At 44.0% G+C, this 17,980-nt stretch overlaps 1 protein-coding gene and 1 non-coding gene across 7 annotated transcripts in view; both read left to right on the plus strand.

Annotated features, from left to right (window-relative positions):
• Nucleotides 1-2,127: 2,127 nt before the first annotated feature.
• Nucleotides 2,128-17,980, plus strand: part of ARMC9 (armadillo repeat containing 9) — a 178,833-nt gene continuing 162,980 nt past the window's right edge. For 3 of the 6 annotated variants that reach the window (XM_005202962.4, XM_015459574.3, XM_059875635.1), the window contains exons 1-5: nucleotides 2,128-2,184; nucleotides 3,940-4,027; nucleotides 8,457-8,582; nucleotides 12,940-13,110; nucleotides 14,709-14,864. In XM_005202962.4, the coding sequence (XP_005203019.1) occupies nucleotides 3,977-4,027; nucleotides 8,457-8,582; nucleotides 12,940-13,110; nucleotides 14,709-14,864 (504 nt within the window). In that variant the 5' untranslated portion in view covers nucleotides 2,128-2,184; nucleotides 3,940-3,976. Of the gene's footprint in view, nucleotides 2,499-3,939; nucleotides 4,028-8,456; nucleotides 8,583-12,939; nucleotides 13,111-14,708; nucleotides 14,865-17,980 lie in introns of all 6 variants that reach the window. The other 3 variants (XM_005202963.5, XM_005202964.5, NM_001046418.2) reach the window with 3 other exon arrangements.
• On the plus strand, nucleotides 14,152-14,255 carry LOC112443622 (U6 spliceosomal RNA). Its single transcript, XR_003032027.1, has one exon. It is a non-coding gene; the product is annotated as a U6 spliceosomal RNA (small nuclear RNA).

Raw genomic sequence — 17,980 nt, forward strand, 5'->3', positions numbered from 1 at the left:
ACCTGTCTTCTTGGTTCAGAGTCCACGTGGTATAGTTCTTCTGTGTATTCTTGCGTGAGTGCGAAGTTGCTTCAGTTGTGTCCAACTCTTTTTGACCCTATGGACTGTAGCCTGCCAGGCTCCTCTGACATCGGATTCTCTGGGCAAGAATACTGGAGTGGTTTGCCATGTTCTCTTCCACAGGATCTTCCAGACCCAGGGATTGAACCTGCATCTCTTACATCTCCTGCATTGGCAGGCAGGTTCTTTCCCACTAGTTGCCACCTTTTAATCTCTTCTGCTTCTGTTAGGTCCTTACCATTTCTGTCCTTTATTGTGCCCATCTTTGCATGAAATGTTCCTTTGGTATCTCCAATTTTCTTGGAGATCTCTATCCTTCCCATTCTGTTATTTTCCTCTATTTCCCTGCAAGAAAAGATAAGAAAGCCTTCTTAACAGAACAATGCAAGGAAATAGGGTTGCCATATTTAGCAAATGAAAATACAAGACAATATAATGTCCTGTACGCACAATTAAACAAGGCAATATTGGGGATATACTTATACTAAAAACTCACCAGAAATTAAAGCTTAATTGGTTGTCCTGTATTTTGTCTGGCAACCCCAGAACAGAGTAAGCTGATAATAAATATTAACTTTCATCATGAACAGAGAGATTTATTTTCAATTCATATTACCAGGAGGGGTGTCTCTTCCTGCTAAATACAACCTTTACTTTGAAAACAATCTCAGAAGCCAAGAGAACACTGGCAAGCCTGGGTCCTGGGGAGATGACAACAGACCATCTCAGGGCTTCTTCAAAGGCAGGCTCATTTACCTTCTCCACGCCTTTTTCCCTGTCTCTGGCCTGGGTGGTCTCCACCTTCTTGGGGATGTACACATGCGAGATCTGGCCCGCAGTGCCTGGAGGGGAGGGATTTTCTCCATCTCCGGCCACCTCCCCAGCATCCAGCCCAGAGAGAGACTCACGGGTGCTTCTTCAGTGCTGGTGAACTTCAATTCAAAAGCACCACGTGCAAGGTGAGGGAAGATGTGCGATCCTGTTTCATTTTTACAAACCTACATTTCACATGGGGAAAAAACAGTTTCTCTAAATTCCTGGAAACTGCTGCAGTGGGGTGGAATTCTAGTGCCTGGAGCTTTAAGGCAGATCTTGGGCTACATTTTTGGTTCTGAGGCAGCTCCAAAATCACTGCAGATGGTGACTGCAGCCATGAAATTAAAAGAAACTTGTTCCTTGGAAGAAAAGTTATGACCAACCTAGACAGCATATTAAAAAGCAGAGACATTACTTTGCCAACAAAGATCCGTCTAGTCAAGGCTATGGTTTTCCTAGTAGTCATGTATGGATGTGATTGTTGGACTATAAAGAAAGCTGAGCGACAAAGAATCTATGCTCTTGAATTGTGGTGTTGGAGAAGACTCTTGAGAGTCCCTTGGACTGCAAGATCCCACCAATCTATCCTAAAGAAAATCAGTCCTGAATATTCATTGGAAGGACTGATGCTGAAGCTGAAACTCCAATACCTTGGCCACCTGATACAAATAACTGACTTATTTGCAAAGATCCTGATGCTGGGAAAGATTGAAGGCAGGAAGAGAAGGGGACGACAGAGGAAGAGATGGTTGGATGGCATCACCGACTCAGTGGACATGAGTTTGAGTAAACTCCAGGAGTTGGCGATGGACAGGGAGGCCTGGCGTGCTGCAGTCCATGGGGTCGCAGAGTTGGACACGACAGAGCAACTGAACAGAACTGAACTGAAGGAGGCTCCTCTGGAATGGGAATAACGACGCCCATCTATTTCCACTCACACCACACTGCAATCTCTTGCCAGTTTATTTTCCACCCTGATTGGGCTTATCCGCAGGGCCAGGCACAATATTTGTGGAAATGAGCCAATGGGAAACTGTGGAAAGGAGGACGGGTAACTTGGCTCTGCAGCGCGACATCCGCAGCCGTCACCGCTCCGCGAGTTCCAACTTCACTTCCGACGCCTGTAAACTTCGGAGCGTAGCCTCCCAGGCTCCGCCTTTCCTCCCAGGATGCTCCGCACAGGTCACGCCCCATGATTGGCTGCTCTGCTCCACGTGGTGCCAGGCTGGCGGCGGTGGTTGCCGGGGCGACGGCTGGAGACGTGGAGGCCGGGCCGGGTAGGCGCGTGCGTCCGCTACGGAGGAGCAGGTAAGTGCGTCCTCCCCGCCCCGACAGGGCCGGGCGATCTCAGAGCCCGCCGTCCCCGGGCGGGGAGGAGTAGTGATGGGCCCGAGGGCCGCAGCTCTGCTGAGCCCCCTTCCCAGAGGAAGACCCCGATGCGCCAACTCAGCAGCCGCAGCCGGATGCCCCGACTTTTCGCTTGCTATCCTGGACTTTTTTTCTGGCGCGGGCCTGAGGCGGCTGCTCGGACATCCCGAGGACAGGCCAGCTGCTTGCCACAAGTAGTCCCCGATCTTTGCTCCAGTGAGCCGGACAAAGGGGGCTCCAGATCGTCCATTTGGGTAGTGGGGGCACAGGAGGGTGGCCTGGGGCTTTTAGATCTATCCCTTCCGTTATCCATCAGCCAACCCCTCTCCCCAGGCACCTAGGTTAAGTCCAGATTTGTTCCAATCTAAGCAAAAACAGGATGCTTGCTAATTCCTTGCAAATTCCTCCTCCAGACAAATGCCTTAGTCTTACCTTTATTCAACTAGCTCGTAGGCCCTAAATCCTTATCATATAGAAATTCCGAAGCTGCCCCTGCAACCCTCAAAAGTGACTGAAGAAATTTTCTCTAGTTTTTGCATAAAGTAAAGCTGTGGTTCTCAAACTTGGAACGTGCATAAAAGTCATCGGGAGAGATTGTTTAAAGTAGTTTCTGGACATTATGTTCAGTAAGATCAGAGTGATGCTAGGAGTTTTCATTTGCACAAGCATCCCAGGGGATTCTAATTCAGATGGTCCAAACTTTGGGGTAATACTGTAGTGGTTAATATCAGTGTGGATTTAAATTTCCACTTTGTCACTTATTAGTTGAGTTCTAGGGAACACTTCACCCTCCCTGGGCCTCAGTTGCCTCATCTGTAAAAGAAGAATATAAATCATATTCATTGTTCAGGTTTATTGTGAAAATTAAATGTGAAGCATTTTGCACATTGCCTGGCTTATGATAAGTCCTCAGTAAGTGAGCCTATTATGATATAAAGGTGTACAGAAAATTCTGTACTTTTTAAGAATGTCAGGGTAATAGAACACCCAATGATGGCTCATGTTCACTGAGAGATGATCATAACAGAATCTTATTCAGATGATGGTCGTGAAGAACTTCTCTGACAAAGTGATGTTTATTAAGCACAGAGGTCAGCCAGGTGAAGAAAGAAAGGGGAAAAGTGTTGCATGCAGAGAGAACAATATGTGCAAAGGCCCTGAGGTAGGAAGAAGCTTGATTCCCCCCTTCTAAGCAACATCACATATTCACCCATTCTGGGGATTAAGACACAGGCAACTTTGGGGGCCATTATTCTGCCCACTACAGCTACCTGTTTTTTAAAAAAGTTATTATTATGTATTTTTGGTTCTGCTGGGTCTTCATTGCTGCGCAGGCTTTTCTCTGGTCGAGGACGCAGGAGCTTCTCTTTGTTGTGGTGCTCAGGCTTCACATTTTGGTGGCTTCTCTTGTTGCACAGGCTCTGGGCACGCGGGCCTCAGCAGTTGCAGCACTCAGGCTTAGTAGTTGTGGCCTCTGGAGTCCAGGGTGCGTGGGCTTCAGCAGCTGTGGCTTGTGGGCTTAGTTGTTCCGTGCGGCATGTGGAATCTTCCCAGACCAGAGATGGAACCTGTGTCCCCTATATTGGCAGGTGGATACTCATCCACTGTACCACCAGGGAAGTCCCCTACAGCTCTCTTTTGTTAATTCACAGATGATTGAAATGAAAGCCTTTGTTTTATGTTTTTGCCTTGCAGAGATTTTTGCTGTGAGAATTAACAGTATCTGTTCAATATGGTAGACGTTCTGGCTCATGAATCAGAATTACTTGGACTAGTGAAAGAGGTATGTTTCACAAAACACAGGTCACAGAGAAAGAGATCTTGAAAACTTGCGACGCTTGTGTTTTACAATGCAGCAAATTCTATGATGCCTTGTAATGTTTATATCATTACATTACTGTTATCTATTTTCCATTTTATAATTTTCAGTGTGTTCATAATAAGCTGAAATCTTAGAGCTGCTTTTTAGACTTCCTTTAAAGAAAGTTATACAAGCAATACATGCTCGTGGTAAAAGATTCAAACAGTATAGAAGTGTAAACAGTGAATTCTCTTACTCTGCTCCTGTAGTGACCACTATTAATGGTTTAGTATATTACATTTCTAGACTTTTTTTCCTTTGAATATTCAAAATATATTCACATGACTAAATAGTTTATTTTACAAAATGTAGTGATACCATGCACATTGTTCTGTAGCTTACCTTTTTAAAAAATTCATTTATTTTTAATTGATTGATAATTGCTTTACAATATTGGTTTGATTTCTGTCATACATCAGCATGAATTAACCATAGATGTCCCCTCCCTCTTGAATTTCTCTCCCTGTAGCTTGCCTTTTATCTGTCAACATACAGTATAAACATCTTCCTATGTTCTGCCTCAGACTTCTGAATACTGTAGAGTATTTCACTGAGTGGCTGCGTCATCATCTAGTTAACTTGTTGCCTATTAATGGACCTTTATGTGCCCCACACTGAAAGTTTTTGAAGGATAGGCCTACGCCTTATGCTTTTTGATATTCTCTACAGCTTTTAGCTGGATTCCCAGGTGATTCTGCAGTAAAGAATCCACTTGCCAATCAGGAGACATGGGTTCGGTCCCTGGGTCGGGAAGATCCCCTTGAAAAGGAAATAACAACCCACTCCAGTATTCTTGCCTGGGAAATCCCATGGACAAAGGAGCCTGGCAGGCTACAGTCCATGGGGTCACAAAGAATCAGACACCACCTAGCGACTAAACAACAATAGCTACTTTTATCAGGGGACCGGCATAGAGTCGATGCTAAAGCAATGGTTGCTGCTGTTTTGGAGTGTGACTGAGTGTCCGTTAGGCATTTAGTCACACATGAGAGACATGACCATGGAGCAGGAATGAGGCATCCACCTGAGGGATGCAGCTTTGAAATTTGGTGTGATCATGAATAAATTTTCAGAGGCGTCACAGCAGAGGGTGGTGGACAGGGCCCGGAGAAATAGCCAGAGTTAGAGGAGGTGGAAACAGAAAAGTGTGACTGCCACAAACTGAGGAGATGAGCAGAGAAGTGGAGAGCAGCAGTAGTAGTCTGTGTCACTAACATGAAGCTCTGTGTGTGTGTGTGTGTGTGTGTGTGTGTGTGTATGTGTGTGTGTGTGTATGTACGCTCAGTCCCGTCTGACTTTTTGCCACCCTGTGTGTGTGTATGTATGTGTGTGTGTGTGTGTGTGTATGCTCAGTCCTGTCTGACTCTTTGCCACCTCATGGACTGTAGCCAGGCTCTTCTGTCCATGATGTTTAAAGACGGAGGGTGATCCTTAGTGCCCTACTTGAAGATCACAGATGGTGTTTCCCAGGTTTAATGACTTACCTTTCTTCTTAGGGACAGGCATTATTTCTAATCCCTGTTGCAGGTAACAAATTCCCAGTGACCTACTAGACCCAAAGCCATCAAGCCTTCTGCCAATCACTTTTGCTTTTTTCAGGCTGCTGCACATATTCTTTTCTTGTTTCTTTTTTTCATTTTATTTTCTATGAATAATTATAATGAATCTTACAACTCACATTTTCCTTCTAAAAGCACATTTATTTTATGTAAATGAACATTTTCTCCTCTGATCACAAGATGGCAGAATAGAAGGATGTATGCTCATCTTCTCCTGTGAGAAACTAACCACTGAACAGCCATCTACAGGAGAATGTTGGGTCCCACCAAAAAAAGATACCCAATGTCCAAGGACAAAGGAGAAGCCCTAACAAGATGGTAGGAGGGGTGAAATCACATTTAGAATCAAACCCCATACCCTCCAGAGCCACTTGAAGGGCTCAAACAAAACAAAACCTTTATACAGTCAGCAAAAACAAGACTGGGGGCTGACTGTGGCTCAGATCATGAACTCCTTATTGCCAAATTCAGACTTAAATTGAATAAAGTAGGGAAAACCACTATCCCATTCAGGTGTGACCTAAATCAAATTCCTTACGATTATACAGTGGAAACAACAAATAGATTCAAGGTATTAGATCTAATAGACAGAGTGCCTGAAGAACTATGGATGGAGGTTAGTGACATTGTACAGGAGCTGGTGATCAAAACCATCCCCAGGAAGAAGAAATGCAAAAAGGCAAAATGGTTGTCTGAGGAGGCTTTACAAATCACTGAGAAAAGAAGAGAAGTGAAAGGCAAAGGAGAAAAGGAAAGATATACTCATCTGAATGCAGAGTTTCAAAAAATAGCAAGGAGAGATAAGAAAGCCTTCCCTAAGTGATCAATGCAAAGAAATAGAGGAAAACAATAGAATGAGAAAGACTAGAGATCTCTTCAAGAAAATTAGAGATACCAAGGGAACATTTCATGCAAAGATGGGCTCAATAAAGGACAGAAATGGTATGGACCTAACAGAAGCAGAAGGTATTAAAAAGAAGTGGCAAGAATACACAGAAGAACTGTACAAAAAAGATCGTCATGACTCAGATAACCACGATGGTGTGATCACTCACCTAGAGCCAGACATCCTGGGGTGTGAAGTCAGGTGGGCCTTAGGAAGCATCACTACGAACAAAGCTAGTGGAAGTGATGGAATGCCAGTTGAGCTATTCCACATCCTAAAAGATGATGCTGTGAAAGTGCTGTACTCAGTATGCCAGCAAATTTGGAAAACTCAGCAGTGGCCACAGGACTGGAAAAGCTCAGTTTTCATTCCAGTCCCAAAGAAAGGCAATGCTAAAGAATGTTCAAACTACCACACAGTTGCACTCATCTCACACACTAGTAAAGTAATGCTCAAAATCCTTCAAGCTAGTCTTCAACAGTACATGAACCGAGAACTTCCAGATGTTGAAGCTGGATTTAGAAAAGGCAGAGGAACCAGAGATCAAATTGCCAACATCCATTGGATCATAGGAAAAACAAGAGAATTCCAGAACATTTGCTTCTGCTTCACTGATTATGCTAAAGCCTTTGATTGTGTGGATCACAACAAATTGTGGAAAATTCTGAAAGAGATGGGAATACCAGACCACCTTACCTGCCTCTGAGAAACCTGTATGCAGGACAAGAAGCAACAATTAGAACTGGACATGGAACAACGCACTGGTTCCAAATTGGGAAAGGAGTACATTAAGGCTATATATTGTCACTCTACTTATTTAACTTATATGCAGAGTACATCGTGACAAATGCCAGGCCGGATGAAGCACAAGCTGGAATCAAGATTGACAGGAGAAATATCAATAACCTCAGATATGCAGATGACACCACTCATGGCAGAAAGCAAAGAGGAATTGAAGAGCCTCTTGATTAAAGTGAAAGAGGAGAGTGAAAAAGCTGGTTTAAAACTCAACATTCAAAAAACTAAGATCATGGCATCTGGTCCCATCACTTCATAGCAAATAGATGGGGAAACAATGGAAACAGTGAGAGACTTCATTTTCTTGGGCTCCAAAATCACTGCAGATGGTGCCTGCAGCCATGAAAGTAATAGACTCTTGCTCCTTATAAGAAAAACTATGTCAAACCTAGACAGCATATTAAAAAGCAGAGACATTACTTTACCAACAAAGGTCTGTCTAGTCAAAGCTATGGTTTTTCCAGTAGTCATGTATGGATGTGAGAGTTGGACCATAAAGAAAGCTGAGCACCAAAGAATTGATGCTTCTGAACTGTGTTGTTGGAGAAGACTTTTGAGAGTCCCTTAGACTGCAAGGAGATCAAACCAGTCAATCTTAAGGAAATCAGTCCCAAATATTCATTGGAGGGACTGATGCTGAAGCTGAAGCTCCAATACTTTGGCCACCTGATGCGAAGAACTGACTCATTGGTAACAACCCTGATGCTGGGAAAATTGAAGGCAGGAGGAGAAGGGGACAACAGAAGATGAGATGGTTAGACGGCATCACCGACTCGATGGACTTGAGTTTGAGCAAGTTCTGGGAGTTAGAGATGGACAAGGAGGCCTGGCATGCTGCAGTCTATGGGGTCGCAAAGAGTCAGACATGACTGAGTGACTGAACTGAACTGAAATGAATATTTTCTATGATACTGTCTTTCTAGGCCTTTAGTATGTATATCAATAAGTAAATTCCTGATCCCACATTACTTCTCCAAAGATGACAGTTAATTAATCCCATTATATATTTGTGATAATATTGAGCTGATACAATTACATTAAAGACAGTCACTTTGTTGATGTTAGAACAGAGAAATGTATGCTCATTTATGCTTTTTTTTTTTTACAGTATTTAGATTTTGCTGAATTTGAAGACACCTTGAAAACATTTTTGAAAGAATGCAAAATAAAAGGAAAACCATTATCTAAATCTACATGTGGCTCTTTAAGGGACCCCAAATCATTGAAATTCCAGGTAACATTTTACTTTTTGATTTTCGTATGTAATCAAGATGCTCCCAACTTCTAAAATACGTCACCATTAGAGAATGTTGGAATCATTTCTGGGGACCTGGGCAGAGCAACTTGTTAGACTGTGCCGATGTTTATGGATAAACGGGTGATATCATCTTCAAATCTCTGGAGAGATTTCACATCCTTTCTTGACTGACCTAGAAAATGAATGGCAACACAAGGTTTTTCCATACATATTTCTTGGTAGGAAGAAGAAACCACGCAATGCTTAGAAACAGAGACAAATGTGATCTCCACCCTGAGGAAGTTTAGGTTAATTCTAAGTACTGGGGACACTATGGTGAACAAAATAAAACAAAATATCTGCCCTCAGGATGCTTGCCATCTAGTTTGGGGAGGTCGAAGTGGGCAAGAGCCATATACAGGGCAGCACCCTGTCAAAGGAAGGCCTGGGTGGCTGGGAGCCCCTGGCGCTGGGCTGCAGCGGGATCAGAAAAGGCCTTGAAAGTCTTCATTTCAAGGACTTCCCTGGTGGTCAAGTGGTTAAGACTCTGTGCCCCCAATACAAGGGGCACAGGTTCAGTCCTTCATCAGGGAACTAAGATTCCACGTGTGTGGCCAAAAACAAAAAGTCCTCATTTCAGTCATTTGATTCTGCGTCCCATTCAAAATGTTCTAGGTAAGGAATTGGTTCATCTCAAGTACAACCCATGACAAGAGAACATACCATTTCCTGAGGCAGCTTGTTTCAGCTTTGCCTGATAATATTTTTATTTTTTGGAATTTACAAATTTTATCCTCTTATAACTCTCTTGTTCATTTTCCTAAACACTACATGGAGTGAGGCTAAGTCAGTATTAAACAAATCAGAATTTCCATTGGTAACCCATAAAACATGATTTGATTATTTTAATAAATTTGTTTCAATATACATACTTCCAAGAAAAATCAGAGACTTGGTTTGAGAGTCCCACCGAGTTGCTGGAGGTCAGGCCACAGCCTGACTCCCCCATGACCTGGCATGGGTACCACCGAGCAGGGACACTGTTGAAGTGGCCCAGGGAGTTGGAGTGGGGCTGTGCCCTGCCCAGCACCCCTCCAGGCCTTGGGCATCTGGGTGCCGAGCCTGCACCACTTCAGACACGGGCTCCTCTGCCAGTGCTGCACCGGGCAGCCTGAGGCTTCCTCCCAACCCCAGAGTAGACTTCAGAGCAGGAGAAGAGAGTCTGGTCATCATTAGACATGCAAACAGAGGCTACTTAACTTGAAAGGTCTTGAAACTTTGTGATTGTGAGAAGCCTGTCTTTTCTGCCCATTCAGTAAACAGCTATGTCCCGCCTTTATAGATTTCCCAAACAAAAATACCTGGAGCGGTGGCTTAGTGATACTTGCCAAGTGTCAGTGGCCCTCAATAGACAAAATTTCCTTAATTACAGTTCTTTAAGAACCTGTGTGTATGGGTGATTATTGGTGGTGTGTAATTTTCTGATCTTGGTAATTGTGGCTGAGATCACACTTTACATTAGAGAAGTTAATATTTTTTGTGACCCCTATGAGTTATCACACTGGATTGTTCTATTTGTTGTTATCACTAAGCTGTGTCTGACTCCATGGACTGCAGCACACCAGGCGCTTCTGTCCTCCACTATCTCCTGGAGTGTGCTCAAATTCATGTCCATTAAGTCGGATTGCTTTATGTGTAGATATTATTTTAAATTCAGGGGTCATTTTAAAAAAATTTATTTATTTTTAAATTTTTCTTGAAGGATAATTACTTTACAATATTGTGATGGTTTTTGCCATACATCATTATGAGTCAGCAATAGGCATACGCGTGTCCCCTCCATCCTAAAACCCCTCCCACCTCTCTCTGCACCCCATCCCTCCAGGTTGTCACAGAACACCAGCTTCGGGTGCCCTACGCAGGGACCATTTCCAGGTTCAGACTATGGTTTATAAATTGGGAGTGTCATGGCACAGCAAAGGTTTGTGGTCCCAGGTCTACAAATGCAGAGTCTAGAATAAACTGTAAATGGGCCATGTGATGCGTAGGCATATTTTGCCAAACCATGTTAAGAAAACACTTGACTCCAGGCTTTAAGACACCCTCAAGAGTCTGTACACAGTTCCTGGACCTCGAGGGAGAGTCCTCCCCTGGGTGGTCAGCAGGGATTGCTCAGGGCTCAGCAGACTTGAGCCTGGGGTGGGGCCAGGCCCCAGCAGCACGTCCCTCTCACCTTTGTATTAGGAAGTGACAAGAACATGGGATCCTCTGGCCAGGTCCCCCCAAAGAGGCCAGTTTTGAAGAGGTAGAATTTCACTGTGGGGCTTATTTTGAAAACTTCTGAGTTTCTTTCCAGTGTAAGCCAGTCCCTTCCTGAGTGAGGTAATATTCAGAGACCATTGTTCTCGGTCACATGATACAGAGAACATTTTTGTAGGGGTCATGTCGGAAGACTCCTTATCAGAGAATGTTTCTGACTTAAGGAAAACCAAACACAGCAGCCCTGTTCTCTGTAGGTTTCTATCTTATGTTAAAAAGCTTGATTATAAACAAATAGAATATTTTACCTTAAAAAAAATTTACAGAAAAAAATGTAAAACTATTAAAAGCATAAAAGAACAGTGACCCAATAATGGTGGTAAGTAATGGTGGTGAAGGATGGGGGAACTGGAGATTCTACAGAAAATCTGGAAAAAAAAAAAAATCAGAAAACTCTGAAAAAAGTTTCTGCAGTTGAGCCCAAAATGGAGGTCTGGGTATTGTGGGCATTTGATACAAAAAGGAAAACACAGCAGGAAGCTCTCTTGGTCCTGAAGGCAAGCATGCGTACTCAGTAGTGTCCCGCTCTTTGCGACCCCATGGACTGAAGCCCGCCAGGCTCCTCTGCCCTTGGGATTTCCCAGGCAAGAATACTGGAGTAGGTTGCCATTTCCTCCTCCAGGGGATCTTCCCGACCCAGGGATCGAACTGGCATGTCTTGTATCTCCTGCATCAGCAAGCAGATTCTTTTACCGCCGAACCACCTTGCCTAAATCTGTAAAGTCACACAGCAGGTGTTGGTGGTGGGTCAGTTATCGCTCCTCCTGTGAGACAGGTGATGTGCTGACTGCCACCTCCTTTCTCTAGAGTTCTTTGTCTCAGCCACCACGTGGTGAGTCGGGCCATGGGCGCTGCCCCACGTTGTCAGGCTGGCGCAACCCCGAGGTTAGCCTGGAGCCGGGCCTGTGTTTCCCCTTCCGTCTCCAGCCCAGGCGTCCTATTCTTGGACCTGGAGGCAATCACTCTGGGGGAGCTGGGCTCTGTGGTCACTTTCTGCGCTGCCCTCTCCACCAGACACACTTCTGGCAACAGCAAGCCTGTGACGACGCTCAGTCCCACCTCCCAGGCCTGGGATTGACCATTCCACGTGGCTGAACTCCTGGCCGCACGCCACATCTTGGCAGCTGTGGTGTCAGTGACTCTCTGTAAGTATGAGGTCGCTCCGCTGAGGTCTGGCTGGGCTCTGGGTCCGAGCTATTCTCATCAGTCTTAGGCGGTGGGTCACCAAGTCCAAAGGGCAACCTGAGTGTATTCTTGTGCTGGTGGCAGATTCCTTCCATTTCAGAGACCTTCACCATTGCATCTGTTCTTCAGTGAAAGCCGCTCAGTTGTGTACAACTCTTTGTGACCCCATGGACTATACAGCCCAGGGAATTCTCCCGGCCAGAATACTGGAGTGGTTAGCCTTTCCCTTCTCCAAGGGGTCTTCCTAACCCAGGGATTGAACCCAGGTCTCCCACTTTACAGGCGATTCTTTACCAGCTGAGCCACCAGCAAAGCCCAAGTATACTGGAGTGAGTAGCCTATCCCTTCTCCAGGGGATCTTCCCGATCCAGGAATCAAACCAGGGTCTCCTGCATTGCACGCAGATTCTTTACCAACTGAGCTACCCGGGAAGCCCTCTGTTCTTCAGTATGCTCAGATTTGATGTTGCAGAGCAGTGGAAAACCAGGGGCGGTCTGCAGGAATGTCAGCCAAGGCAGTCTGAAGCCTTCCGGATCTCTCTTTTCCTGTCCCTCACCTCTGAAAAGGAGACTTAGTTTTGCTCACACTGAAATGATGGAGTATATGGGTGTCTAGGATGAAATGGTTGGATGGCATCACTGACTCAATGGTCCTGAGTTTGAGCAAGCTCCGGGAGATAGTGAAGGCCACCGAAGCCTGGCATGCTGCAGTTCACAGGGTCACAGAGAGCCGGACACAAATGAGCGACTGAAAAACAGCAAGGCATTGGGAGGGTGTGAGAATCAGGGGTGTTGGGAGATGTGGCATCCCTTGTAACCGACCAGGCTTCACTCCGATGTCTTCTCCACAGAGGGATCTCCTTGCTGCGTTTGACAGTGGAGACCAGAAGGTGTTCTTCAGGCTGTGGGAGGAGCACATCCCCAGGCCCATCCGGGACGGCGACTCTCTGGCCCAGAAGCTGGAGTTCTACCTTCACATCCACTTTGCCATCTATCTTCTGAAGCACTCTGCAGGCAGACCTGTAGGTTCACCTTGTGCTGGGGGATTGGTCCACGGGGTGTGTTAAAGGAGGATGTTAGCCGTTACCTTTTGCAAATGAGATTACGTTAGTTTTTTGCCCCTTTTATCATATTATTCTCAGGAGTAGGCCTCATATGTCCTGATGCATGCTTTTTCTGTCTCATTCCCAGCAGTTTCTTTTCTAATTTGTATGGAAAGTCATTTCTGTAATGAAAGCTATGTCCTCGTTTGCTTGACTATCTCAAGATGGCTATGTCTAAGAGAATGCATCTTTAGACCACATTTTCAACCAGAAGATGAATTTAAGCTTAAACAGTGGGAAAATGGTGTGCCCGTTTGTGAAAGTTTGAGTGATGGGTTGAATTGAGCTTCTGCAGTCTTTTCCTGGAGGTGTGAAAGAGAGGAGAGCAGACACAGGCTGCTCTGCGGATGAACCTCGGGGTGCGGAGGGAATGACAGAGGGGGGCCAGCCAGGCTGACATCGAACCATCCACCTTTGTTTTGTGACTCCTCCATGTACTAGCTACTGCCCCGAGGACCTGTGTTAACTTCCTAACATGTCAGTGGCCACAGGAGGGGTCAGAGTGGAGGGAGCAGCTATATAGCAAATTGTAGTAGCTGTTCTTGGAAGGCTGTTCCTAAAGATGGTTCTCAGGTGGGTGCCATTGTGGGAGATTTTAATTGCCCTTGTATCTGTTTTTACTAATTTTTTCTGTTTTGCTATAAGATAAAAAAATCAATAAATTTTTTAAGTCCAGTGGGCTTCATGGTATAGGTGAAGGGAGATACATTGATGAGAACAACTGGCCTGTGTATGAGGCTGTGAGGGACCTAACAGGTGAGGCCAGGGAAGACTTTCTCACTGAGGCCCAGGGGGAGGTGGAGACCCATCGGGGTGGGGATGGGAACCCGACTTGCCTGGGGTTACACCCGGAAGTAGTGAAGCTGGCAAGGTCAATTCCTGGTTAGCTTAATAAAAGAAGGGAATAATGATATGGAAACTGCTGTTTGAAAAAACTGTTCACCCTTAAGTGCTTGCTTTGGCAGCACATATACTCTTCAAAAAAACAGCGGAACGACACAGTGAAGATTAGCATGGCCCCTGTGCAAGGATGACATGCAAATTTGAAAGCGTTCCATATTAAAAAAAAAAAACTATTCACCCTTAAAAACCTTTCCTAAGGAAATCACAGGAATGCAGACAAATATTTCTTTCTATCTGTACTATGAAAGCGATGTACATATCTAATAATGGGGGATTGGTTAAATAAATTATGATAGACTCACAAGATGAGGTTTTGTCATGCCATTAAGAAAGACATTGATGAATTTAAGGATATCAGAAAATGGTAATGATAAAGTGAAAAGGCAGCACTTGGACTATATATATTATACATGCAGTTCTCTGATATTCTGGCAATTTCATGAAGGGGTGAAACAGGGGGTGATGTTCGGATGACTGCAGACAGCTCGCAGGCTGGGCCAGGTGAGGAGGATGGCAGCAACATGGCTGGAACCGAGAGAGCCTTGAGGGGAGGACAGGTGAACCGGTGAGCCGGCGTCAAGCCGGAGATCTCAGACATCCTCTCTTCCTTGCAGGACAAAGAGGACCTGGATGAAAGGATTTCTTATTTCAAAACCTTCCTGGAGACCAAAGGGGCGGCCCTGAGCCAGACCACGGAGTTCCTGCCTTTCTATGCCCTGCCTTTTGTTCCCAACCCCATGGCGCACCCGTCATTTAAAGAACTCTTCCAGGTAAGCGACTGTCTCCAGATCTTGGATCCTGGGCAGCATGGCAGTTCCACCTTTTATACGCTGCTGATTTCTGAAGCATGCTGTAAAAAAACACTAACGTTTGCATATGTTGTATTTTAAAAGAAAGTACAGGTAAGTTGCTTTAACAAACTTTTCTTCTGGTATAAAATGTGATTTTGTTGTTGTTGTTATTGCACCAAGACTTGTTAACTCAGACTGACAAAATATTGTAAAATACACTAGCCTCTTCAGTCATTCTTTGTAAACTTTTACAGTATTGAAACAATAACCTATTCAATTATAATGAAAACTAGTAGCCAGAGAAAAATCTAGGCTACTTTACACAATCACTGGCCTTGTATATTTTGATTTGTGTTAAAATTCTCACTTACTCAGTATATATTTGATTATCTGATTTTGTACTACATTATTTCCATCAGACTATTTGTCTATAGCTCTTTTAATTGTTTTATTTCATTTTACTTGACATTTTAGCATAGTATTTATAAATAAAAACTTACCTATTAAGGTAATTTTTGTTGACTTACTAAAATTAATACATCCCACTGAGAGGTTTATTGAAATGCATTTAGAAACAAATATTTTGATATGACTAGATAGTTTTTCTAAAGATCTCACACTGTTTTCAAAAATTTGTATGTGTTCCCCAACCACTGAACAATGGACGCAATTCTTCCAAACAATTACATTTCAGTTTCTGCTATTCTCTGTTTATTGAATTCAGTAAAACCAATTTCGTTACTCCTGAATAGCAGCTGCTAAATTGAAGTTCAGGTGGTTGACTCATTTTATCAAAGCTAGATTGTTATACAGTAGCACGGTTGAATTCTGTGCTTGTTTTTCTGGTCAGTACCAATTTAGTTTTACTGTCTTCTCCTAAAAGGTTAAAAATATAAAACGGTTACAAAGGTGATGAACTTTGCAATGGAAGGTTAGATGTTCTCACAGTCAAGTTTCTGTTTACGAGAGTCATGACATGGTGGTGTGGCTACAGCTTAGGTCAAGGCGAGGCAGAGCTGGGAGAGTCAGGGAAAGGTTCCCACTGAGTCCTCGGCAGGTCTGATGTTCCAAGACTGAGTTCAAGTTCCTCTTCAGAGTTCAGGAGGTTAGAGATCATCAGCATTCACAGAATCATTTTATTCCCCCCTTTTTTTCCTTTTCAGTTCAGTTCAGTCACTCAGTCATGTCCAACTCTTTGTGACCCCATGAATCACAGCACGCCAGGCCTCCCTGTCCATCACCAACTCCCAGAGTTCACTCAAATTCATGTCCATCGAGTCGGTGATGCCATCCAGCCATCTCATCCTCTGTTGTCCCCTTCTCCTCCAGCCCCCAATCCCTCCCAGCATCAGGGTCTTTTCCAGTGAGTCAACTCTTCACATGAGGTGGCCAAAGTATTGGAGTTTCAGCTTCAGCATCAGTCCTTCCAATGAACACCCAGGACTGATCTCCTTCAGAATGGACTGGTTGGATCTCCTTGCAGTCCAAGGGACTCTTAAGAGTCTTCTCCAACACCCAGTTCAAAAGCATCAATTCTTCCGTGCTCAGCTTTCTTTATAGTCCAACTCTCACATCCATACATGACCACTGAAAAAACCATATCCTTGACTAGACAGACCTTTGTTGACAAAGTAATGTCTCTGCTTTTCAGTATGCTGTCTAGTTTGGTCATAACTTTCCTTCCAAGGAGTAAGCGTCTTTTAATTTCATGGCTGCAATCACCATCTGCAGTGATTTTGGAGCCCAGAAAAATAAAGTCTGACACTGTGTCCACTGTTTCCCCATCTATTTGCCATGAAGTGATGGGACCACATGCCATGATCTTCGTTTTCTGAATGTTGAGCTTTAAGACAACTTTTTCACTCTCCATTTTCACTTTCATCAAGAGGCTTTTAGTTCCTCTTCACTTTCTGCCATAAGGGTGGTGTCATCTGCATATCTGAGGTTATTGATATTTCTCCCAGCAGTCTTGATTCCAGCTTGTGTTTCCTCCAGCCCAGCGTTTCCCATGACGTACTCTGCATATAAGTTAAATAGGCAGAGTGACAATATACAGCCTTGACGTACTCCTTTTCCTATTTGGAACCAGTCTGTTGTTCCATGTCCAGTTCTAACTGTTGCTTCCTGACCTGCATATAGGTTTCTTAAGAGACAGGTCAGGTGATCTGGTATTCCCATCTCTTTCAGAATTTTGCACAGTTTATTGTGATCCACACAATCAAAGGCTTTGGCATAGTCAATAAAGCAGAAATAGATATTTTTCTGGAACTCTCTTGCTTTTTCAATGATCTAGCGGATGTTGGCACTTTGATCTCTGGTTCCTCTGTCTTTTCTAAAACCAGCTTGAATATCTGGAAGTTCACGGTTCACATATTGCTGAAGCCTGGCTTGGAGAATTTTGAGCATTACTTTACTAGTGTGTGAGATGAGTGCAATTGTGCGGTAGTTTGAGCATTCTTTGGCATTGCCTTTCTTTGGGATTGGAATGAAAACTGAGCTTTTCCAGTCCTGTGGCCACTGCTGAGTTTTCCAAATTTGCTGGCATATTGAGTGCAGCACTTTCACAGCATCATCTTCCAGGATTTGAAATAGCTCAACTGGAATTTTTCCTTTTACTGATCTCTAAATATATTCTTTCAGTGGTCATCACAGATACTTCAGTGTACATAATAAAATCTAAAGTTAGTATTTACTCTCTTCCTGATCATTACAAGGACCTCATTTAACTTACGGGCTGTAGTTGTCAAATATTTTAGTATATACTTTAGCCCCACAAAATCTGAACTTTTAAAAATTTTATGCAGTCAGTATGTGTATCGATTTACCCTTAGATTCACCAGTATTTTTGTTTACTATTCCATCTTGTGTAGAAGGCCTTCCATCCAGGATCGTTTTCACCCCTACTTGAAAGATGCTCCTTTAGAATCTCCTTTCACTGAGGTTCCCTTCTTTCAGTTCTTGTTGTCTGAAAGCATCTGTACTGCTTTCTCAAACAGGGTTAAAGTAGTAGGTTTATAGCTCTTTTTTTTTTTTTTCCGTGTGGCATGCGGGCTCTTAATTCCTTGACCAGTGACTGAACCCATGTCCCTTGTAGT

The sequence above is a fragment of the Bos taurus genome, chromosome 2 (assembly GCF_002263795.3).
Source record: "Bos taurus isolate L1 Dominette 01449 registration number 42190680 breed Hereford chromosome 2, ARS-UCD2.0, whole genome shotgun sequence".
In the NCBI taxonomy this organism is placed as follows: Eukaryota; Metazoa; Chordata; class Mammalia; order Artiodactyla; family Bovidae; genus Bos; species Bos taurus.